The sequence below is a fragment of the Gobio gobio genome, assembly GCF_949357685.1.
Source record: "Gobio gobio genome assembly, chromosome: 3".
Lineage (NCBI taxonomy): Eukaryota > Metazoa > Chordata > Actinopteri > Cypriniformes > Gobionidae > Gobio > Gobio gobio.
In genome coordinates, this window is record NC_137099.1 from 39,801,654 (window position 1) to 39,828,008 (window position 26,355).

A 26,355-nucleotide genomic window follows, 5' to 3' on the forward strand; every position below is an offset into this window, starting at 1 on the left:
AATTTTCAGCATCCTTACTCCAGTCTTCAGTTCACATGGGGCTTCAGAAATCATAATATGCTGATTTGGTGCTCAGTAACATTTCTTAATATTATCAATGTTGAAAATGACTGTTGAGAATGTTTTGATGAATAGAAAGTTCAAAAGAACAGCATTTATTTGAAATATAAATATTTTGTAACATTACAAATGTCTTTCACTTTTGATCAATTTAATGCATCCTTGATGAATAAAAGTTTACACAGGCCTATTTGTTTATTTATATTTTTATCATTGTGGTTTTTGAGTACCCAGTCCTTTTAGTGAACTTTTTAACTTTAATTTACGCTATTATACCGTGGTTTTGTATGTACTGTATTATGTGTAAAGCATGTGAAATTTCCTTGCAGGGATTTATAATCAATCAATCAATAAATCCCCATGGACTCATTGGACAGTCTGTAAATTATATATCTTTGTGGATGTTACTGTAAACAATACACTCTGGCTTTGTTTTTGTGTGTGTTTTTACTTTGTGTTGTCTTCAACAACTGGACAAAATCAAGTAATCTAGTCTCTGATTTATTTATCTGCAAAATAAATAAAGCATCTGCTGGCACAGAAAGAGTGATGTGTTTCGTTGCTTTGCTAGTTTATGTTTCACCTTTCTAATAATTCATTCCTTCTCTCTAGACTGTTTTGAATTTTCACTACAAACAAATGAAAGGCTTGTGTTTTCCAAACTTTTCGAATTTTTGGCAAACATGTGACTGATGTCTCTGCTAAATAGAAATTTAGAAAGAGTTTCCTGGAGGATGAGCAGTTATTAAGTCCAAGACGTCCCCCAAAGGTTTATTTAAGAGCTTACGCAGCAAGCATGCCCCAGATATAGACGTGCGCTAAGACCTTATCGCTTCTTGCAATGAGCATGTCTGACAAAAGGCAGATTAGGCGAGGGGTTCTTCAGGAATGTGTCTCAAGCCTCACTGACTTTTCTTAGCTCTTACAATATAGAGAGTTTGAGTTTGGCCATCAACACAACATGAAAGCTACAATTCATGACAGAGCATAGTATGTCTTTTATTTAAATTTTGTATGGACAGACACACAGTGCTAACAATGAAGTTGTCTCACTTGATAATGTCCACCTATTGACTATAGGGCATCTAGCTGACCTAAAATCAAGTTTGAGTAGACAAGAAAAAGTCTTGTTTTTATGTTTGAAGTATGTCTGTTGAAGTTATTTTTCTACATTATATCATTTAATTAAACCACAAATCATTTTCAAGGATTTGAAATGCATAAAAGTACATGTACAACAAGCTTGACAAAAGGAAATAAACCATCATCTAAAATGATCTAACTTAGCAGCTCATCAAAAGTTTTTTAAACGTTCTTGTTTAAAAAGTGCTTCTTTTAAATGCAGGAGCATAATCTAGAGCATAACTGTCTGTGCCGTCGAACAGATAATAGGAACACTTCTCATGACCTTAGACCTTCTGGTGTCACAGTAAAAAGACTAATGTGAACAGTTTTCCAGATCATTCATAAATCATCCCTACAAAAGGAGGTTGATTGGACAAAGTGATGATGGTGGAGACTGCTAAAGTAACGAATACTTTTTGTAACTTTCAGTTTTCTTCTTAAAGGGTTAGTTCACCCAAATATTAAAACTCTGTCATTAATTACTCACCCTCATGTCATTCCAAACCTGTAAGACCTTCGTTCATCTTCGAAACACAAATTAAGATATTTTTGATGAAATCCGAGAGCTCTTTGACCCCTCCATAGACAGCAACGTAATTAACACTTTCAAGGCCAAGAAAGGTAGTAAAGTGACTACACAGTGACTCCAGTGGTTCAACCTTAATTTTATGAAGTGATGAGAATACTTTTTGTGTGCAAAAACAAACAAAAAGACTTTATGGCAGCCGATGTTGTTCAACGCATGAGTGGGAGCTGCACTGTATTGTAAACTGCATAGGAGACTGGCACAGGCTAGAATGAAATAGTTGAATAAAGTCATTATTTTTGTTTGTTTTTGCACACAAAAAGTATTCTCGTCGCTTCAGTAAATTAAGGTTGAACCATTGGAGTCACATGGACTATTTTAACAATGTTTTTTATACATTTCTAGACCTTGAAAGTCTTAATTACATTGCTGTCTATGGAGGGGTAGAAGAGCTCTCGGATTTCATCAAAAATATCTTAATTTGTGTTTCGAAGATGAACGAATGTCTTATGGGTTTGGAATGACATGAGGGTGAGTAATTCATGACAGAATTTAAATTTTTGGGTGAACTGTCCCTTTAAGTGTAAATAATTATCTGCTGTCCACAGATGCAGATGCCTGGGTAGTATAATTAAAGGAATAGTTCCCACAAAAAAAATAAAATTTCATCGTAATTCACTCACTTTCATGTTGCTCCATGTTTTTAATTTATTTTTATTTTTTCTTTGTCGCAAAACCAGGGAGGGATGTTAAACAAAATATTGCATGGAAAAAGGGTGCTCAGATAGTAATTGATGCAATTTTTTTATATTTTTTATACATTTTATATTTTTTTCAAACTCCAAAAAGAGCAAAAAAGCCCTTTTGAAGTAACACAAAAGTAATCCATCAGTGAAAGTGGTTAGCTGCAATTCTAAGCTATTTCTATCTGATCTAACCTTATCATTTATTTGATATAAATAGCCTTCAGAACGTATTCCTCTTTGGAAGACATAGGATAAGTTTATGTGAGAAAAATACTTTGGGCCCTATTTTAACGATCTGAAACGCAAGTGTCAAAACGCGAAGCGCAAGTAACTTTGTGGGCGGGTCTCGGCGCTGTTGCTATTTTCCCGGCGGGATAAATTCTCTTGCGCCCGGCGCAAATCTAAAATGGGTTGGTCTGAAGTAGCTTCATTATTCATAGGTGTGGTTTGGGCGTAACGTGAATAAACCAATCAGAGCGTCATCCAACATTCCCTGTAAAAGCAGGTGCGCAAGTTCCATTATGGATTGCTATTATTATGGCGTATTTACCAGGCGCACGCCAGGAGCGGTTCACAGCCGAGGAGACTGATGTTCTTGTAAGAGCAGTGAAAGACAGAGAAGTGAAGTTGTAATGTTGTACATTATGGTAAAGGTGATTTCACAGTCTTTTTTTTTTTCAGTCTTTCAGTTTTTTCAGTTTTTCAGTCGATTTTTGTTCCTGGTTCTTGACGGACAAACCAATTTGTCAGATGTCCTTATATACATATATGTCTTGCCACTATTGGGCAAACAGGTCTTATCCTTAATTATTACAATTAGCCTGAATCATTTGTAAGCTAGATTTATGCCTATTTTTTCACATCTTCGTGGCACACCACAATGATTTCCGTCATATGACGGATGAAGATGAAGATATCTCATGTGTTAATATTTTTTTAGTGTAACAATTTATGATTTGCAAAAATAACTTGCATCTGTGTAGATTACATGAGCAAAGTGTATGCGCGTTGTGCACGCTATACATTATGGTCAAGCATGCGCCCTTAAAATAGCATAATGAACAACGCGCAACGCGCCACTGACTTTAGACTAGGTTTTTTCTGGTCAGTGGCGCAATTGTTTAATGGAACAGCAAAATAGCACCAGGGATTGTTTGCGCCGGAACACGCCTCCTTTTTTGCGCTGAACCGCCCAGGGAGCGCAAGTGCATTCACTAGTTTAGCGACGTGCTTCTGTGGAGGGAAAAGCGCGCTTTGCGCGGGTGCAAAATAGGAATGACACATGCGTCGGTGTACAAAGTCAATTGCGCTGGGTGCAAGATAGGGCCCTTTAAGTCTTTGGGCCCTATCTTGCACCCAGCGCAATTGACTTTGTCTTGTGACATGCTATTTTGCTGTTCCATTAAACAATTGCGCCACTGGCCAGAAAAAAACTAGTCTAAAGTCAGTGGCGCGTTGCGCGTTGTTCATTATGCTATTTTAAGGGCGCATGCTTGACCATAATGTATAGCGTGCACAACGCGCATACACTTTGCTCATGTAATCTACACAGATGCAACAGTTATTTTTGCAAATCATAAATTGTTACACTAAAAAAATATTAACACATGAGATGACGGAAATCATTGTGGTGTGCCACGAAGATGTGAAAAAATAGGCATAAATCTAGCTTACAAATGATTCAGGCTAATTGTAATAATTAAGGATAAGACCTGTTTGCCCAATAGTGGCAAGACATATATGTATATAAGGACATCTGACAAATTGGTTTGTCCGTCAAGAACCAGGAAAAAAAATCGACTGAAAAACTGAAAAAACTGAAAGACTGAAAAAAAAAAAAAAAAGACTGTGAAATCACCTTTACCATAATGTACAACATTACAACTTCACTTCTCTGTCTTTCACTGCTCTTACTAGAACATCAGTCTCCTCGGCTGTGAACCGCTCCTGGCGTGCGCCTGGTAAATACGCCATAATAATAGCAATCCATTATGGAACTTGCGCACCTGCTTTTAAAGGGAATGTTGGATGACGCTCGGATTGGTTTATTCACGTTACGCCCAAACCACACCTATGAATAATGAAGCTACTTCAGACCAACCCATTTTAGATTTGCGCCGGGCGCAAGAGCCATTTATCCCGCCGGGAAAATAGCAACAGCGCCGAGACCCGCCCACAAAGTTACTTGCGCTTCGCGTTTTTACACTTGCGTTTCAGATCGTTAAAATAGGGCCCATAATGTTGAAAAAAAAAAAAGCCATAAAATGTGCTTAACGAATTCACTTAACGGAATTACTTGACGCAAATGGAATGGCAGAGATGAAGGTAATGAGTAATATACTATATGACCCATTATACTATTCTAATTCTCTTCAGTACCACAATACAAACTATTCTGTGCTGGTTCTTCAGTCCACCATCACCATACTCCCTGTGTCAGCATGTCTATCACAGTCACCACATGAGAAAATCAAATTGGCCTTCTTTCCCAATCTTTCTTCCCCTCTCTCTCCATCTCTCTCTCTCTCTCTCTCTCTCTTTTGTTTTTGGTGCAAGTGCCCCAGTTATGAAACCACGTACATCCCACTCAGTCAGAGGTTTGAGCTCCTGCTCCCTCCCACAGGGTATGTACCAATATGCACGGAGCACATTTTCACAGATGCCATCAGAGAACAAGCATATGAATTACCAGGCAGCCTGCCATCTTTGAGTTCAGACAGAATGCCATTAATACCAGATGAAGAGCCCAAACAACAACAGCACAACAACATGAAAGCCCAAAACAACTGGGACCAGGTAAAGGTTTCATCATTTTATATATTAATGTCTTGATTAACAAAGACTCCAAACTCAACTCTCTCTCTCACACACACACATACTCTCTCTCTCTCCCTTTCCCCCAAAAGTTGTGACACCATTGAAACTACCGGCAGACTTGAGGGACTCTGTGAAAAAGGATCCTGTCAGCAAATCACGTTACAATTAATAAAATATATGCCACTGTTGACCATGACTTATTCAAGAGCTATTATAAATTCATGCCTACAATTAAAGAAAACACAATCGTTTTAAAATTGAATGGCAATAAATATTAGTATTACCCAATTAAGTCACAATTAATACTAAGCAGGCTGATTAGCTGCAAATGAACACTTCAATTAAAAGATGCACGTACAAATGGAATGAAAGGGGGAATTAAACTGCCCATAGCATCTGGCCATGTGGAAACGTGATGAGAATATGAGCTAGATGGTCAAAGGAGAACTATAGAGGCATCATATGATGTCTTTGTGAAGATTTTTAAAAGTCTTTAACAATATTGTTTTAGTCTCTGTACATTGTTAATCAGGACAGACGGAGTACTGCTGATAAGTCAAAGTGAGAATGTTACGTTTATAATCTGAGGGTTATAATTTCTGAGGGTAACAATATAGTGTGACAACATAGATATAATTCTCTCCTCAGGTACATCAGATATGTAGGCCAGAAATTAAATATGTAATGTAATGTAATGTAATGTAATGTAATATAATAATGATACATGTAAAAAAAGATTCGGTTAGTATTTTTTAATGAAAAAAAATATATATTCAGCAAGGATGCATTGATCAATTGATCAAAAGTGACTGAAAAGACTTTCACATTACAACATTTTTATTCATCAAAGAATCCTGAAAATATCACTGTTTCCACAGAAATATTAAGCAGCACAACCATTTTCAACTGTGTTAACAATAATGATTATGATGATGAAAAAGCACCAAATCAGCATATTAATTCTTGAGCACCAAATCAGCATATTAGAATAATTTCTGGAGGATCATGTGACACTGAAGACCAGAGTAACAGCTGCTGAAAATTCAGCTTTACATTAAAATGTATTAAAGGGTTAGTTCACCCAAAAATGAAAATTAGCCCATGATTTACTCACCCTCAAGTCATCCTAGGTGTATATGACATTCTTCTTTCAGACAAATAAAATGATATGAAAAAAAAAAACAAGCTTTATAATGGCAGTGTTTGTTGTTCTGTTTTTGAAGTCCATAAAAGTGCATCTATCCATCATATAACTGCTCCACACGGCTCCGGGGGGTTAATAAAGGCCTTCTGAAGCGAATCGATGAGTTTGTATAAAAAAAATATCCATATTTAAAACTTTATAAAGCAAAGTTCTGGCCGATCGACTTCCGTATTCAACTTACGGAAAAAGTGTTGAAAAGTGCCTCTGCCAAAAGTTACATCTGACGACATTGCACACCAGTTACGCTCGTCAGACATAGCGTAAGCATTTTGAACTGCGAGAGGCACTTTAAGTTTAAGTTTAGTGGAATACGGAAGGCGATCGGCCGGAACTTTGTTTTTTTCTTACACAAACGCATCGATTCGCTCCAGAAGGCCTTTACTAACCCCCCGGAGCCGTGTGGAGCAGTTATATGATGTACTTTTATGGACTTCAAAAACAGAACAACAATCACTGCCATTAAAAAGCTTGGATTAGCCAGGACTTTTTTAATATAACTCTGATTGTGTTTGTCTGAAAGAAGAATGTCACGTACACCTAGGATGACTTAAGGGTGAGTAAATGATGGGCTAATTTAGGGCTGCTCGATTATGGAAAAAATCATAATCACGATTATTTTGGTCAATATTGAAATCACGATTATGTAACACGATTATTTCACATGACTTTGGGAATGTGTTGTATTTATTAAAAATACACCTTTCAACAATTCAATTGAAATTGTAACATTTGTTGTACTTTTTGAACTATTAAAATAAATAATATAACATATATTCAAATCAAAGTATAAAAGTATTCATGTAAAAATGATAATCACAAATAAATAAGATCAACAATATGGTTCGGCTAGATATGCTTTTCAGGTACGTCTAACATTAGTTTTCAGGTACAGAAATGTCTCAAATGTAAAATAACATTGCATATTTGAGTGCATAAATTAAAGATGAATCCTATTAAACTTACAAAAGCTATTCAATCCGGATCGGATATGCGTCGTCTTTATCGACTGTATAAAGTTCACTTAAGGCATATTCAGACTATGTCTGCTAGGATACTCATCAAGATGGACATGTTGACATACGTTTTGTGTGAGTTTGTCCGTTCAAGAGCAAGACTTGAAAGAGAACTCAGTATTTGCGCGCTGAGAGACGTGTGCGCGCTCTCGGATGAGCGCACAGAGATACATTTCCTCACAGCGCGCGCGGCTTCTCATTCGTGTCTTCTGTCACTAAACCCGGGTGATGACGGTGAAAACGACTGGTCATATTCAAACATACGGCAGCACTCGCATGCATTGAACAAAGTTTACAAAGAGAGAATTATTTGAAAAATATGAGGGGAAAAAGGACGTTTACACGGCACCCCTGCTCTCGTCAGTTTTTGTTTCTTTATTAGATTGTCATAGGTCACTCTGTTTAATTTTCAAGTGGTTAAACAAATTCGTGGTGTTCCCTTGCGTTGCAGCCACTACCATGTAGCAAATCTTGCACGTAGCATGTTTCTGCTCGTCGTCTGATTCCTCGAAGCCAAACTGTTCCCAGACAACGGAGTTGGTTTAGCCTTTTTTGCTCACCAAACGCTGCTGTAACTGCCCTCCTTCTGCCATCTTTACTCGCGCAGAGTTTTTAAATTCCAGCGGATGATATGCACACGAGACTCCCGATCTGAGAAAGTTTGTGGCTTCGGGAGGGGCGGATGAGCGCATGCGCGTTTCATTCAGAACGCAAGGCAAAATAATCGTTTTTTCTCGATTGTACTATTTTGGTGATCGTTGGGAGGCAAAATCGAAATCGAAATCGAAATTCGATTAATTGCACAGCCCTAGGCTAATTTTCATTTTTGGGTGAACTAACCCTTTAAAATAGCAAACAAAATTGTATTAATTGGTAATATCAGAGTGTATTTTTGATCAAATAAATCCAGCCATGGTGTGCATAAGAGACGTATTATGCTTAAAGCTCGGACATCAGCTAAAATCTTCAGTTTTAAAAGTCTTTGACAGGGAGTGATGAACATAATATACCAGCTGATTGCAATACATATTAACATATTTGAAAGAATGAACGTGTTTTGTTAATAATTTTTTACCAGTGGAACAGCCTGCATGATGTCAGATAGGTTCAATCTCAAATCTCAAGACAATTTGATAAAGCTTCTGTAATGAGGAGGCATTAGGCATATATAAAACATCACTATAGCCCAGTGAGTTTTAATGATATTCAGGTCAGTGTTTTATTAGAAACAAGTACAGCTGCTGTTTGCAGTACTGATAGCAGCCTTCCTGCACTTAGACCCCATATTGATAATGGCCCATTTTACTAGGCATCGTATCGGTTGCATAATGGACATTGATGTAGTCAGCCAGGAACTTTGCTTTAGATGAGCTTGATGTTCCATTCGACCTTCTTAAAGAAAGCTTATCATGCTGCCAGAGCTCATAATGAAAAAGAATCCAAAATAGCTCCAATTTATGTAAGGCTGGTAAGGCAGACTTGAACCCAAGGCTTATGTGGGCTTTTATGTTCACATGAGCAATCACGTTTCCCCTGAGTCTGACCACCCACATTGTGATATTTCAGGCATAGAAAGTTCAAGGCATATTTGGCTCTCGATCCCAACACCGTCCCCCACACCCCCTCCCGCATATCAGTCAGTATCGCATCTAAAGCAAAGGACTCGTAGGTGAGTTTGTCAGATGCAAATATCGCAGCCGATCATTTGGGAGAAGGTTATGACATGGTGGCAGGGGTTCTGTCAGGGCGAGAGAAAGAAAGCGACAAAGATCGAGGGAGAGAAAGAAGGCAAACCTCAGGAGAGGATTTGTAATTCCTCCTGATGCTTCCCAAGCTTCGGCTGACTGTTGACAGTCAGGCAGGCTGTGCCTCACCGAGCGCTGGTGTTTCCTTTGGGGCCCCCCTCCCGGCCGAGGGGGGAGGTGGAGAATTGCAATCCCACCCCGTCAAAGTGCTCTCTCTTAAACACTCACGTACACACACACACACATAGAGCAACTCTCCACAGGAAAAGCAGGAGACAGAATGCGCAGCCCCTTCACAGCAGCTTTGGTGCGTCGTGGCGTCCAAATGGGATCTTGCTACACTTTGATAGTTGGTTAATTACTCATATGATACCACACAGATGTCTGGGGGGCTCTAGCCGAATATTCGTCTCACTAACTCACAGACTGACTGACTGACGGGATCCTGGGGAAGGCAGACATTTAAGGAGCGGTAGGTGAAAAACCAGGAGGCATTTATAATTCATAAGTGTAACAGTTTACGTGCCGTTAAGGATCCCTTTAGTGCCTAGCTGATGCTAAACTGAGATGCTACTTGAAGGGCTGTCTACTAAATAGTTCCTTGTGTACCAGGTGGTGGCAGGGACTTTGAACAGGAAACACATCTTGGCTCAGAAGTGTTCCTTTGCTGTCAAGATAATGAAAGGGGGTTTCGAATGATTCCAAACAAGATGAGAGTTGATTAACTTTTCTCACTTGTGATTGTTGTGTACGTATAGGCTACATCTGTTATGGATAAAATCATATAACTTATTTGAAAGAGATTCAAATCATTTCTTTTTTGTTTAAATAAAGGTAGCACTTTATTTAACAGTCCTGTTGCCCATGTATATACTATGTAATTATCACAATAACCTTGAACATAACCTTAACACCTGTAGCTACTTTTTATTACCCAGTATTTTCATGGGCAAGTACACTAAGCTTTACAGACATTTTAATGCTCTTTTCGAACAGCATATGTGATGGAATCTATATTGCTGCACTGTAATGTCAAAATATGAAGTTATTTGGTAACACTTCATGATATGGTCCTATTAGTTAACGTTAGTTAATGCATTAACTAACAATAGGAAATACATTTGTTACAATATTTATTAATCTTTGTTAATGTTAGTTAATAAAAATACAACTTTTAATGTTAAGTTCATGTTAGATCAGGTCCGTTAAATAAAATGAACAAATACAACTTTTCATTTTTATAATGTAGAAATGGTAAATGTTGAAATCAACATTAACTAAGATTAATAAATGCTTTAGAAATATTGTTAGTTTATGTTACCTAATGTATTAACCTTATTGTAAAGTGTTAACAAAAAGGTATCTGATACGAAACGGTATTGATATGATATGAATTGTTATTAAGCTAATGTGTTTGAACATTTCCTATTGTGAAATTCCAAAAGACATCTTTTTCATGTTTAAGTTTGGGAAGCTACCCTAATGAAAGCCAAACGCAAACCAGAGTGGAAATGTGTGTTGAGGAAACCAAAGTGATGAAAGTCATGCAACGGGTGCATTTTTAAAATTACAAATGAAAAAACAAAAGCTTGGTGCTGTGCCACTAGCACCATGCCAACACTGATGGGTACTTGCCGGGGATGACAGGAAAGGCAACGTCTCGTCCCCATAGCGTGACAGTAACTCGTGCTGGCACTCTCCATCTGTGCTCCTCCGCTAAATCCCTTTTGAAGTTGTGTTGAAGTTTTGCGCATCTAGTGTTATACTTTTAAGTAATTCTCTTTGATTTTGTTTTATTCTGAGGCCTGAATAGTATGTATCTTTATTTTGTGTGTGCGAGCTGTGACAAACTGAACTCCAACTTGCTTTACAACATTATGTGTTTTTGATGTCTGTCCTGTTGTTGTTTTTTCCCGCAGCTGCGCTAAATAGCTGTAATCAGGATCTTATCAACTTATCTGGAAATCAAAAAGCGAACTGCGTTCTGCAATGGGCATTACGACACTACAATTGGTTTTGCTAATGGCCGTCCTGGCCACTGGTGGAATATGTCAGATAAATGGAACAGAGGAAGCCCAGGACACTTTCTTTCAAATCTCGACTACCTCCAAAACCAATGTGCATAACAGTCTCCAGCCCACCACCAAAAAAGCCCTTTTGGATAACAATACCAGAGTTAAGGGGCCTCCACCCTGCAAGGATCCCACTTCTATCAAGCTATATTTTAAGTATATTAACACAATTATTTCCTGTGCCGTGTTTGTGGTGGGAATGGTGGGTAACGCCACCTTGCTGAGGATTATTTATCAAAACAAGTGCATGAGGAATGGACCCAATGCCCTCATCGCCAGCCTGGCTCTTGGAGACCTCATCTACATCACCATAGTCATCCCTATTAATGTCTACAAGGTAGGCACCTTTGTTTCTTCATTATTTTAAATTGGTAGCAAACGTGACATCTTGTTTTTCTCAAAAGGATTCTTCACAAACCAGGCAGAAAGTCTACACTCTTAAAAAATAAAGGTTCTTGAACCTTCATGGAACCTTTCCATTGTACAAAAGGTTCTTTAAAGTGGAATAAGTTTCTTATAATGTTCTTCACATTAAGACAAAAAATATATATATTCTTTTAAGAAATGTTCACTGAAAGATTCTTTGAGGAATCAAAAAAACTGTTTTTCCATGGCATCTCTGTGAAAACCCTCTTTTAGAAACTTTATTTTTAAGAGTGTATAAAGTACAATACAAAAGAGAGTACTTGAGCACAGGAAGGGAGAATGAGCTGGCAGAGGAAGTTGGGAGGGTGCTTAGATGCACAGGGCAAGGGCCCTAAACAATTATACGGTCATTCAGAGTTTATCTCCAGGGCCGTCCTATTACGGTTACTGAGGCTTTTGTGATGAGTGCAGCTGGGATATGGCCTGATAAAATAAACAGGGGATTGAAGGGCCATCATCCAAATGAACAGCCCTGTTTTGACTAGTGCTTCATCACTAGCCAAAGTCTCTTGTCTGATTCTTCGCTCATCAGTGAACACAGTACTTGACAGTGAACAGAGGCCTCTAGCAGATTGGCCAGTAATGTGATGCTCTAAATAAAAAAAAAAATACATTAATAGTGCAGTGTGCAGTATTTATGAGGATCTATTGACAGAAATGCAATATAATATACATAACTATGTTTTCAGTGGTGTATAAAGACCTTACATAATGAACCGTTATGTTTTTATAACCTTAGAATGAGCCATTTCTATCTACATACACCGCGGGTCCCCTTACAGTGAAGTCACTATTTTGCGCCGTTATCTTTGTCCTGTGTCAGCCACTGTAGTATCGAAAGGGAGGGGTGAGCGGTTGCCGCTAAAATGTACACAGTGCACCTTTAAAAGAGCAACTCTGACATACAATGACCTTTTCAATGTATATATATATATATATATATATATATATATATATATATATATATATATATATATATATATATATATATATATATATATATATATATATATATATATATATATATATATATATATATATATATATATATATATATATATATATATATATATATATATATATATATATATATATATATATATATATATATACACACATACATAGGCTACACACATATACATTCACACACATTTATTTTTTTTTTGGTGCAGAAAAAAGGGAAATGATATCATAGAGAGGATCCCTACAAACCCTCATGACTGTGACATGGTCAATATTTGTTCTAAAACATTTGACCTTGACAATGTACAGTTAGTTCAGGTTGTAAAATAGCATGTGGTGTGACCCACAAAAAATTTACTTAAAAATGTACGTAGAAAAATATATTATTTATTTATTTATTATACTTATATGTAGGGTACACACTTATATGTATTCAATGTATAATAATATGTTATTTACTTACATTTATTTTATTTTTTTATTACTTTGTACTTGATAGATTCACCACGACATTTTTAGCACAGAATGTTTGTCTTTAATTTTTCAGCATTTATAAAGTTAGCTATTATATTGAACAAATTTCATTTTGAGGAACTTTTTAACAGGATATTGGGAGGAGATCTAGAGAGCGTCTTTATTAGGATGGAAGATGTCCATTTAACATTGAAAGCTTATGTAAAAAAAAAAAAGAAGAAAAAGAAAGCAAGTTTTAAAAGGGAAGTGCGGCAGTTAGCATGTCTTGTTTTGTGACGCACAGACTTATGTGCACTCCAGACCACTGGCTTCCAATATACATCAAACACGCATACAAACACACTTCTCCAGCTGTCCCACAGATTAAACTCTGCACTCCTCATACAAACAGGGCCAGGATACACCCGTGAGGAGTTTCCTTTCTAAATCTGAGCATAATCCTCATACTTTTCCTGTTTAACAAAAGACAACACCCTTTCAGAGAACCTTGTCAAGGCCACTTGAATGATGAGACTTTGCAGGAGTCCAAACCAACAAAATAAAATAAAAAAACCTTCTTCTGATGCAAAACAAAAAGGGGTACACTTCAAAAAAGAAGACATGAGGATTTTGTTTTCAACACATGGGGACTTCCAAGGTGAAGACTATCAAAAATACACCGTGACCAAAGAAGTGCCTGGGCCGATAAATAAGTAGTCATTGAAACTGCTCTAAAGCCATTTCATTAAGACAAGATGTGTGCCCTTAAGGCCAAAGACTGGAACAGAGAGCAAAGCAAAAAAAAAAATCTGCTACTTATTTAAGTAAATCTGTTTCAGAAACCAGCAAATTTCCAGAAATGTAGACTGCCTCAATTATGGTTAAACATCTCTATTTCATTCCTACTTTATAAATAAATGTACAGACATAAGCGCTTACAATAAATAAGAACATGCTGTTCAATTCATCCGCATTTCATTCATCTCAATGCAATGTATTCTAATAGAGCTTGTGGGTCATATGGCTGAGGAATCATAATGAATGATTCTATTTTTCTTGCAGCTGCTTGTAACAACATGGCCATTTCATGACAGCCCATTTGGACTCTTCTTGTGCAAACTGGTTCCATTCCTCCAGAAAGCATCTGTTGGGATTACAGTACTCAATCTGTGTGCTTTGAGTGTGGACAGGTAAATCACAGTTTCGCCATTTTGAAATATTGCATGTTCTAAAGCTCATTCCAAAAACTTGCCTTTTCTCATTTATTTTCACAATCTTTAAATTGTCAAAGAGTTTTTCTACTGATGAGAATAACTCATCTAATAAAAAAGCTAACCCCTTTTGCCCACACACCTTTCTTTGATTCAACTTTTAAACATCAGGCTTCCGTGAGGTTCAAGGTTCAGATTTCACTGCTGAGGTCTTAGGGTCAGGGAAAGACAAAGGTCAGAAGCTGGGTTTATGGTTTTAGGCCTAGATTTGTTATAGTCTTTCACTCTTCCCCCTATACCAAACTATATTGTAATGCAGATATCTATAAAAAAGCATATATCACAATACTTGTATGGTTATTGTTTATCTTTAAACCTGAATGAATCTCCCTAACTTTTCAGACTCTACTTTTTTTTCCCCCTAATAAGTTCTAAGCATTGTGGAATCCATCTACAATTATATTCATTTATATTCTGACACAGAATGCATTATGCTGTCTTTATCAGCTAAAACAACAATACAATTACAATCGTTGAACTTTGGTGTCCATCTGTATTTTTTGTAGTTCAGAACATTAATTTGCAATTATTTTGACTATAGAAAATCAAATTATATACATTATTTGTCAAAAAGTAGCTTATTTTCTTTCTTTTCAATTTATCCACTGTATTCTCTCTAAGAATTTTCCAAGACAAACCAGAGATCTCTTGGCAATTTTATTTTTTTAAACCAGTATTTTGTATGAAATGAGAAAACAAACAAACAAACTGTATTTCCCGTATCATCCTGATCAGGGTGGTTCCAATGAAAACCTTCTCAGGAAGCATTAGTGCATTTGCCCATGTGGTTTAGGGGAAAAGGCGGGACGTGACCTTGTCAAGTTCTTGTATGAATCAGGGCACTTCCTCCAGTTTATAAGGTCAGCTCTAATGGGCACCTCTCATTAGAAAGTATTTTCCTCATCAGGAGGCTGAAGCCACCTGCCCACCTTAGTTTAAACGCTACCATAAACAAGGACGAATGGATATTATCTTGTCGGTTATACACTAAAAATAAACTAAAATGTTGTATTTTGGCCAACTTGTTAAGATACTGTGCAATTTTCTTTTGACAAATAACCTCAACATAATTTGAGCTCCTTCAGATATATTAATTAAAAAAGACTTAATAGATTCAAGTTTCACTGACATTCAGAACCACAAGTGAATCTGAGCCACAAATGTCTTGCAGCCTCGCAATTTTTAAAGAATGAATCACTTGAATCAAACGTCTGGCCTTAATTTCACAACAGCACAGCCGCTTTCAATTAGTTTCTGAATCATGCCGAGGAAATGTTCCGCGCATCTCGTCCGATTCGTGCGTGTGAGCTTGCATCTCATGTCTTTCCCATCCATCTGAGTGTTGGCAAAGTGGATACATCTCTACATAGTGAAATATAAATATCCCATTGTTGTTAAACAGGAATATTCAAATGGATCATAAAAAAAATATATAGTTATATAAAATCTTGATGCACCGTTTTACAGAAACACCCACAAGAGAAAAGATATTAATGAAACAAACAATCAAACGTGACAATGAGCAAAGGGAAACAAGCAGCCAGGCAAACCAGTGACTTTATCCAAACAAACAGCTGAAGTATATCTGTGAGCAGTTTAGTAATGTGCATATTACAATGCAAAGCAGTCTTTTATCTTAGATACTGTAGCTATAAACCAGAAGCTGAAAGTTGGCACAGCTGCACTGCAATATTTTCACAGAAGCTTTCCCACACGATAGGAATCTGATCAGTCAAGCTTTGCAGGTGTTGAGGTAAAAAAAAGAAAATGGTGTTAAATTAAAAACGGTGAAGATTAAACATGAAGGGGATCTTAAATGGTGGTTTCCATCCACCTGTTTTATGCAAAATTTTAGATTTTTTTATTGGGCAAGACGAAAAAAACTCACATGACTTTGCCTCGATAGAGGGAGCGACTGGATTACTGGCCTAAACAGCAGACCATTTTCATTGCACAACATCTTAAATGTTTGTTTGGTCATTCTGAAATGCCTGAGCCAAAGTCTGTCATCAAATTGTTGGGTATAATAACCTCCCAGAACTGTCTCGCATGAATGATTTCCCAAACAGCAGGCATCCACCTCCGAACGCAAGATAACATGACAGCATTCACTGCATTTCGTCTGCACGCTCCAAGGCACAATTCATTTATAATGTAGAAGACGAGCCACATTGGCTTCCCCGAACTTCCATTTTTATTACAGATATTTTGAGCCAATTTACCAGGAAGTGACAATTTTGTTCTCTTAAATACATGGGATGGAAATGGTGCTTTATTTGCAATTGTTTTTATGCAATATTTCACTACTCCACATTCACAACGTTGGATGAAAATATAGCTAATGACATGTCTCTGTTGTGAAATGTTAAAACAGATTTTGTTTTTGTGGCTCAGGTACAGGGCTGTAGCCTCCTGGAGCAGAGTGCAGGGGGTCGGCATTCCCCTCTTTACTGCCATTGAGATCTTCTCCATCTGGGTCCTGTCTATTATCTTGGCTGTACCAGAGGCGGTTTGCTTCAACATGGTCACCTTCACCTACAAAAACCAAACCATGCGCGCTTGCATGCTCAAGCCTGAAAGTAACTTCATGATGGTACGCTTTTATCGGAGGGATCTTTTCCTTTCGTTCACATAAACACTCAAACACTTTGTAATAAACGGTGCATCCTGTCCGGTTGACCTTGAGCAGGATGCTATGCACGATTTCTGTGATCTTTTACAAACTTTGATCCTGAAAGCAACATTTTGCGTAAATCACAGACAACTCAGGGAATAAGAGTAAAACCTTTGGAGTTTTCTTCAGTTTCCCTATGCAGACGCTATCTGGAGATTTCTTTTTCTTTGTTCAGTCCAAATAAGTAAATTGATAGCAGACCATGAGTGCAATTACAAGCTGATGTATCTCTCTCAAGCAGAGCCATATGTGTGGATGAGAAACAGAATTCATTCTCTCATATGAACCCTGCCATTAATCTCAGAAACAATAGACAATTTAATACAGCACAAATGACATTTTCAAAAATTAAATTAACGTTGTGTTGTTTTCACTTTTTTGAGTACTGTTTTATGTTTAACAGTTATGCTATAGGGACCTAGGGATAATGTCAGCTGATCATTATCGTAAAATAAACCCAGCAGGATGATCTGGATGCAATGCAAAATGTCTTTCCTGTTCATTTCACTGCTACAAATAAGTAAATCGTTGAATAAATGTTCATTTAAGTTGCTTCCTGTGCTTCTGTTAAGTCCATAGCAAACAAACCAAAAAATTAAGATTACAATTCAGAAATTACAAAATAATTGTTTTATTCAGTATATTATTTTAAAATGTAATTTATTCCTGTGATGACCAAGCTGAATTACTCCAGTCTTCAGTCTCGCATGATCCTTCAAAAAAAATCATTCTAATATGATGATTTTGTTCTCAAGAAACATTTCTTATTATTATAACAATTAAAAACAGCTGTGCTGCTCAATATTTATTAGAAATATTTTATTTTCAGGCTTGGTGAATAGACATTTCAAACGAACAGGATTTATTTGAAATAGATTTTTTGTAACAAAAAAAAATAAAATCGTTTATAGCATATCTAGCTTGTCTTTGTTTTTGTTTTTCTAATCCATCTCTTTATTTTTTTCTTACCGGTTTGATGCTCTTCCGGCTTCTAAACATAAAAGGTTTAAGCTCACAATTAAAACAATACTTAAGTCTTCTGAGGCCATTTTTACTACTTTCAATTAGCTATTCTAACTCATGTTTGTATGAGAAAAAAAAACAAAAACAAGTAGCACCAGTATCTTGTCATGGACAACAGTAAAAAATACATTTAACAAAGTAATTGCTGTGACATCTCTTAGTGGCTGTAAACACTGCATGACACAGTAACTGTTGTTGTTTTGTTACTGTAAACATAATGGAGAATGTGTGTTTCATCTGCTTTCAGTTCTATGTAAATTTGAAAGACTGGTGGTTATTTGGTTTTTACTTCTGCGTGCCTCTGGCCTGCACAGCTGTTTTCTACACCCTCATGACATGTGAAATGCTCAACCGTAGAAACGGAAGCCTTCGGATTGTCCTCAGCGAACACCTTAAACAGGTAAGAAAAAGTCCTTAATACGAATGCCACTAAAGTCAGTACCATTCAAACATTTTTTTTTTTTTTTTTTTTGCATTTAGACTTTATTTTGTGTTTGTTTTTTTCTTTATTAACAATCAGATCAGGGTTCGGTCCTGCAGAGTTTAGCTCCAACACTGAAGAAAAAAAAACTCGCCTGCCTTTCTAAACCTGAAGACCTTGATTAGCTTTTTCAGATGTATTTGATCAGGGTTTGGGCTAAACTCTGTAGGGCAGTGGCCCTCTAGGACCGAAGTTTCCCATCCTTGAATTAGATTATATTATAATAATCTTTTTTGCCTGATATGCATGAGCTATTGTGGGTAAAGTCTGAAAGCAATATCTCTGCCAGTATATTATATAACACTGAACGTACTGTGGTTCTAATGGCTTGTTTATGTTCTGCAGCGGCGTGAAGTGGCTAAAGCAGTCTTCTGTTTAGTGCTGATCTTTGCTCTTTGCTGGTTCCCCCTTCATCTCAGTAGACTGTTGAAGAAAATGGTTTATGTTCAAGATGATGTAAGACGTTGTGACCTATTTAAGTGAGTGAGCCTTTATTTTATACCCTATACATGCTTGTGCATATGGATTTTTTTTTTCTTGGCATTAAAGTTAATTTGTACTCTAAAGTGTTGATACAGTGCAGAAACTGTAAGATTTGTAGAATTTCAATAAAATATAAATGAGATAAAATCTTAAAAATAAGACATATATCCATATACATACATATATATACATATATATATACATATATACACACACACACACACACACACACACACACACACACACACACACACACACACACACACACACACACACACACACACACACACAAGACAAAATAATATATGAATTTACACAAATTGTACTGTTTAGAGTTTTACAGGACTATTCAAATAAGTCATAAACTATAGTTACGCATAAATAGTGATAGTTGTGTATGAGTCCCTTAGATCAGTGGTTTTCAAACCTCGTACCATCAGCCCTGCACATTTTGTATAGCTGTGTCTCATTTCATTTAATTTTGAAGGCTGCATCCTCTGGAGGACACATCCTGTGAAGGATGCGGTATACGGAGTGTCCTTAATCAGAATTACACGAGACGTCCTTCGTAGGACACACAGGCAGGAAGTATCACGTTGCTATGCCAACACGTGCACAGTGAAGTGGCGCTCTCACACCAGTTATATGAATGAAAATTATTTATAACTTGAAAATTACTATGAAACGTTTCTTGCCTTGACAGCAAAGTACTGTTCTAAACGTTTAAAAATCACTAAACACTTGTAATCCTGTTTACTACAACTATTTATTTGAGGTAATACAGCTTAAAAACAAAAACAAGCTTGAAACTACTTAAGTTTAAACACCATATCTTCGCTTGCATGTATATCTGCCGGCGGCGCCATTTTTGCAAATAATATTTAAAAAACATGACGGTTGTTAATGGCGACGCAAAGAATTGTGGGTTATCTGCAGCAGCGAAGGATACACCTCATGCACACTCCGAATTCCTGAAAAGAAGGGCACATTTGAAGGTCGCATTCGGAGTGTCCAACTTACTTTTCTGAAATGAGACAGCCTTGATGACGCATGCAGCCTTCAAATGCGACCTCTGGAGGACGTAACCTTTCGAAATGAGATGCAGCTTATGTCTCCCTCATCTATCACACCTGATTCAACTCATGAGCTCATTAGCAGAGACTGCAAGACCTGGAATGGGTGTGTCAGATATAGGGAGACATAAAAAATATGCAGGGCTGGTGGTACTCCAGGACAGGTTTGAGAATCACTGTCTTAGGCCCCATCCACACGAAGCCAGAGCTTTCCCTATCCAATCTTTTTTTTTTCTTTGTTTCAAGAAATATCTGCGTACACACTAGAGCAATGAAAACGACTCAAAACGATGTAGTATACATGCCAGGCCAGTATGTGGCGCTGTAATCCTGCCTCAGAAATAAACTAAAAACGGAGAAGAAGAGTTGTGGCTAGAAGGGGTACAGCAATGGTAGGAAGTGAGGCAAAATCTCACAATAAAATAAAAAATAAATAAATGTGCTTCTTACCAGAAGGGTTTTATTAACGCCTACACCCTAAACCTACCCTTACAATAATGCAAATACAGTAATTAAATGACGCAATATTGATGCGCGCATGTCCAGTGCCCGTAGTTGTATCCCTTTCTAGTCTTTCCCGTGCGGGACGTGGTGTGATGACATCACCGTTTCACAAAATATACAGATTGGCTGTACAGACGAAAACGCAAGGGTGTTGTTTTCAGATTTATCCACTCGGGGACCCGGTTTCAAAAAACATCGATTTCATGCTCCCAAAACGCTGGATCCGTGTGGACGAAACGCTGATATGGTACAAATTTTTAATGTATACAGCTAAACGCATCTCCATGTGGACGGGGCCTTAGATGGCCACTGAAGACATAAGCTGAATCCGAGAACGCCCCCGATACCCTCAAATAATGCCCTATTGTAGTGGTGTCCAAAACCATAGTGGACGTTATTGAGTGCACTCATTCAATCCCACATTGCACCGCAATAACGAGGGAACAGCCGATGTACACACATTCACTCCTTCAAGTGAACTATATTAGTGGACTAATGTAGGAAATAGTGAATGAGGGTTTAGGGGGTGATTTTGGATTCAGCCATAATATAGCCACTGTTGAAAAAAAAAACTCAAGCATAGAGCATGATGGGAAACCAAAGACTACAGGACCTTAGGGAATTTCTGTCAAGATTATTGGGCAGCTTCACTTCTCAGGACAGACCAGGGACAATAATGGAAAACCTGGAAATATCAGGGAATTTTTAAACTTTTTTTAACAAGTCATGGAAATTAATAAAATATTATTATTATTATTATTATTATTATTATTATTTTGGTTTATGTGACTATGGTACAATATTTCTAGTGTGATTTTTCTTATATGTAAGCTCAGCTTTAAAATAATTGTTGTATTTTAAATAGTCAGCTAGTATTTAGTATTTGGGAGTGCAACCTCTAAAATCATAATCTTATAACAAAATGACAAACATCTTATAGATTCTGAAAGTGGTATGTAAACTTATGCACCACAAAACTAAACGAGTGTCCAAACTTTCAGCTTCCTGTTGGTCATGGATTATTTCGGAATCAACTTGGCCACTGTGAACTCCTGCATCAACCCCATCATCCTCTACTTCGTAAGCAAGAAGTTCAAGAATTGCTTTAAGGTATGTTTAAAAGTGCTTGCTTCCTTCATTAAACAGCCACTGCAATCAGACTCATACAGAACAAATTAATGGATACGTTTCCTCACGGCTGCGCCAAATCAGCGGCTACAGAACATTCTATCAGCAAATTGTGCTTGATTTATGGAGATGAATGTTTAGAGTCCTGTGAGTCATTCTCAGAGAGAGATAAGCCATGCCCGGACCTGGTTGTCTTCATACTGAGCGTATTACCGACAATGATGTCAAATCTTAAGTGGGCCTCTTTTCAGTAATGAGGATGATCCCAAAGATATAATGTGGCTGAAGACAAATCAAAACACCAACTCAGTTGGCCAACCCAAGTTCATGGCCCTAAATACAAGCAAATGATCTATGCAAGAGATGGTGTGGGTCCAAGAGAAATATTCAACATTGATTTACTATGGGTCAAACATAGTGCTGCAGATAAGAAATACGGATTCATTTAAACCTATTCACCTCTTATACAATACAAATGTGCACTACTTAAAGGGATAGTTCACCCAAACATGAAAACTCTGTCGTCATTTACTCACCCTCAAGTTGTTCCAAACCTGTATGCATTTCTTTGTTCTGCAACGGAAGATATTTGGAAGAATGTTTGTAACCAAGCAGACCTCGGCCCCCATTGACTACCATAGTATTTTTTTTCCTACTATGGTAGTCAATGGGATCCGAGATTTACGCTTGGTTACACAAACATTCTTTCTTTGTGTACAGCAGAACAAAGAAATGTATACAGGTTTGGAACAACTTGAGGGTGAGTAAATGATGACAGAGTTTTCATGTTTGGGTGAACTATCTCTTTAAAATCCAAACCAAGCTCATTGAAAGAAATGTGCCATGCATACTTTCAAATTGAAATGTCCAATAAATGGAGCTAATAGCGAGTTTAATTGTATACATTTTTGAAGTTCTACAAAATTCAAAAAGTAGCAGCTTGTTTTTTTCCCAATGAGCCTATGTTGCAGCAATCAAATGATGTTTTTTTTTCTCTTTATCACCATTTCAGTCCTGCTTGTGCTGTTGGTGTTATACCAGGAACCAGGTGTCCAGCTCAGGCCCCATGAACGGCACTAGCATTCAGTGCAAAAACCATGAGCCTGGCAACCTCAATACCGACAGAAGCCTTCGCAAAGACAGCGACTGAGAAGTGGAGGACTCGCTCCAGTCAGTCTACACGCTTAAAACGCATTAGAAAAGCGGACATCCTCAGTGTCAAACTTTAAGGTGGAAGACATTGTAACCATTCACATGAAACTAAAGGCCCTGTGCTCAGCACAGTATCAGGCTGTTTTTATATATAGCTTCAGACCAGACAATGGACCTGATATATTTAAAGTCTTCCGTAGACCTACAGCAGCTGTTCCCAGACATTCAGAGTGTTGTTTTGCTGTGTGAGAAGTGGTGGGAGTGAAGACCAACAGCAACAGGATGCAGCTGAACCTAACAGTCACAAATTAACCCTCATCAGGAGCTCGACATGTTTTCCTTACATAAATACTGCACTATGAACATGCTCTGGATCGTCACTGTCTGATGTGAAAGGAAGTCGCAGAAAGGAAGAGTGAAATGGTGAGGGTCAATCTGTGTTTTCTGGGTTCCTTCCTAGGAGCTTTGCCAAAGAAACTCCCATGCCGCTGAGGAGGCAGCCTATCCCTCAAATTCAGTGTCCGGTTGTTATTGTTAGCACATTGAATGCAGTTATGGAAGCTTGAGGCAAAACTAGTTTGTAAAACAGGAACTTTCAGGTCACCACCTGCCAAGTTTATTTAGTTATTAGGTGAATCATATTGTGCGCTGGACGTCACCTCTGTTTATTTAGTGGAGTAGGAAGATAATGAAGATATACCTTTGTGTTTGAATGCCAAATTAAGTTTCATATGTATATGCTTGAAAGGTGTTATACAAATATGTAAGCTTAGAAATCAAAAAATCATTGTGTTCCAGCAATGAGGATGCAAATTAAACTTTGACCTTAAGAATAATTTCTAGGAATGAATCCAACTGCAAAAAATGCTGGGTTATGGCGTAAAAGAAGAAGAAGAAAAAAAAAAGAGCATAAGGGCGTGGGAAAGGGGGCTTTTGTGCAATTCAAAAAAAAATAATAATAATGCCCAAGATATACAAACATATCATTGCTTTATTTTGACACTGTGAATTTTCTGTGAAGAGAACTCATGCATGCTATTAACCTTGTATACATTACTTTAATATTATTAATATTTAATGGCCTCAGTATTTGTATATTATCTGCATTTTAAGTTGAAATATTGGTTTTCTTTATCTTGTAGCAAAAATATATACTACTACCATTCAAATGTCTGGGGTCAATAAGCATTTTTTAAAGACATTTATATTTTTAATCAGCAAGGATGCAAAAGTGAAGACTTTCATGTTACAAAACACTTTCATTTCAAATAAATGCTTTTGGACTTTCTATCCTATAACCCTGACAAAAATTTACCAAAGAACTGTTTTCAAAACTGGTAATAATAACAAGAAATGTTTCTTGATCAGCATATTAGAAGGATTTCTGAAGGATCATGTGACACTGAAAACTGGAGTAATGATGCTGAAAATTCAGCTTTGCCATCACAGGAATAAATTACATTTTAAAGTCTATTAAAATGTAAAACAGCTATTACTAATTGCACTAATATTACACAATATTAGTGTATTTTTTTATCAAATAATTGCAACCTTAGTTACCTGAAGATACATCTTTAAAAATACATTATTAAATCATACCAACCCCAAACATTTGAACAGCAGTGTATAAGGAATTTTAAGAAATGTTCTTCTTGACATAATTTGAAACTAATGTGAATGACATTGTACACATTCTGACAGAGATCTACATAGGTCTTGTTAATTTTACATGCTACGTGTTGAGGAATATATTTGTGCATGACAGAAAGAAATAAAACACAAAAGGTCATGTTTGTAGTGGAATTTGATGTCACAGATTAACCTTATTTAATCTTTACGACCACTGAGTGAGGAATGTTGCACAGTTATATATGAATGTAAACGTATTATAGAACTATAACAACCGAACCTCTGTTTACTCTATATGCTATGCAGTACAGTGAATGAATGAACTATAGATTATTTTACATATCATGACTGACTGGTTAAAACTTAACATTTCTTCTCATAGACTGTAATAGCATTAGTCTAATTTTCTAGATTAGCTGCTAGTTATTTTAAGTGTATTGGACCAGACTATTGATTCTACCACTTAAAGCAATGTTGTCTTATCTCCAAAGGTAATGAGGTTTCAGTGTTAAAATATAGGTGCCTTGTGACAGCTGTCTGTTTTGGCCTGGGAAGAAGCTCCAGTATGGGAGTGATTTGTGATGCACTTTGACCCACAAGGCAACACGGCCCCTCTGGGTCAACAGTGTCAACCCAGAGGATGTGAATGGGGTATATTAAAAGCCTTGATGTAAACCGTGGAGCTTAAACCATTATCTGTCTGCAATGTAAGTTACTGTTTAAATCAGTCTGATATTGGTTTGGAAATATAAATGTGTTTTTTATTTGCTTGTGTGGGTTTTTGTAAGTAAATAAAGAATTATATAATGACGATTACGCATATTTATAAGCACAGTAGACAAATTGTCTGGTCTTAAACATGATTCATCTGAAAAGGAGCATTATTTGTTTAATGCAGAGTTATGCTCTGACAGTTACAAATGTGTATTAATTAAAATGCTAATACTTTTTGGTTGATATAAAGTCATTGCAACACAATGTTCTAGGCTGAATATAAACATACCCCGTGCACAAGCCAAAACAAGCATGGACTTAATAATTTACTATAAAATGTCTTTTGTGTTTGTTTTAAGATATTCTTTATCACACATGGAATTAGAAACTGAATTAAAGACAGAGACAAGTCTGTTTTGAGAGTCTTGTCAAACTTTTGAAAGCATATTAATGTAAAAAAAATGACTTCTCGTCAGAGGTTTGAGATATTTTTTCTCATGAAACTGCCTTCAGGGAGGAGGAATGGTTTTAGGTCCGAGGAATTTGGTGGGAACCACTGAGCCTGCCAAGGAAGAAGCAATGAAGCTCAAAGTAACAAAAGGATGCATGCCTCCACGGAGTGCATTCAAATTGTTTAGTGCACAGCTAATCGTGGATTATCACACTTATACCCTGGTCATTTGCCAGCATCGACAACTTAAAGATGTTACTGATGTTTGCAGTGCTAAATTTGACTGGAAGTGTTAAAATTACGTTATTTAGCTACCATTCGTTAGATCTAGCATTCTAGCTTTAAATCAGAGATTGACTGAATTATAACATTTAGGCCCGGTTTTCCAGACAGGGCTTAGACTACGCCAGGATGTGGCCTTAGTTCAATTACCACATTTAAGTAGCTTTTATGAACGTGACTTAGAAAAAAAACATTGCTGCTGTGCATCTTAAGACAAAACAATGGAACTGACATATTTTAAGATGTGTCAGTGCAAGTGGCTTTCAGTTAAAACAACTCAAACATGCATTTTAGTCTGGGACTAGGCTTAAGCGGGGGTATACATTTTGTGAATGATTTG

The 26,355-nt window shown here is 37.0% G+C and overlaps 1 protein-coding gene across 1 annotated transcript; it reads left to right on the plus strand.

Moving 5' to 3' along the window:
* Positions 1–9,126: 9,126 nt before the first annotated feature.
* ednraa (endothelin receptor type Aa) lies at positions 9,127–25,378 on the plus strand. The gene is made up of 8 exons (XM_079813565.1): positions 9,127–9,708; positions 11,156–11,645; positions 14,213–14,340; positions 16,816–17,014; positions 18,366–18,518; positions 18,945–19,078; positions 21,661–21,769; positions 22,800–25,378. The coding sequence occupies exons 2-8, from the start codon at positions 11,226–11,228 to the stop codon at positions 22,935–22,937; spliced, it is 1,281 nt and encodes a 426-aa protein (XP_079669691.1). The 5' UTR covers positions 9,127–9,708; positions 11,156–11,225; the 3' UTR covers positions 22,938–25,378.
* The last annotated feature ends 977 nt before the right edge of the window (positions 25,379–26,355 follow it).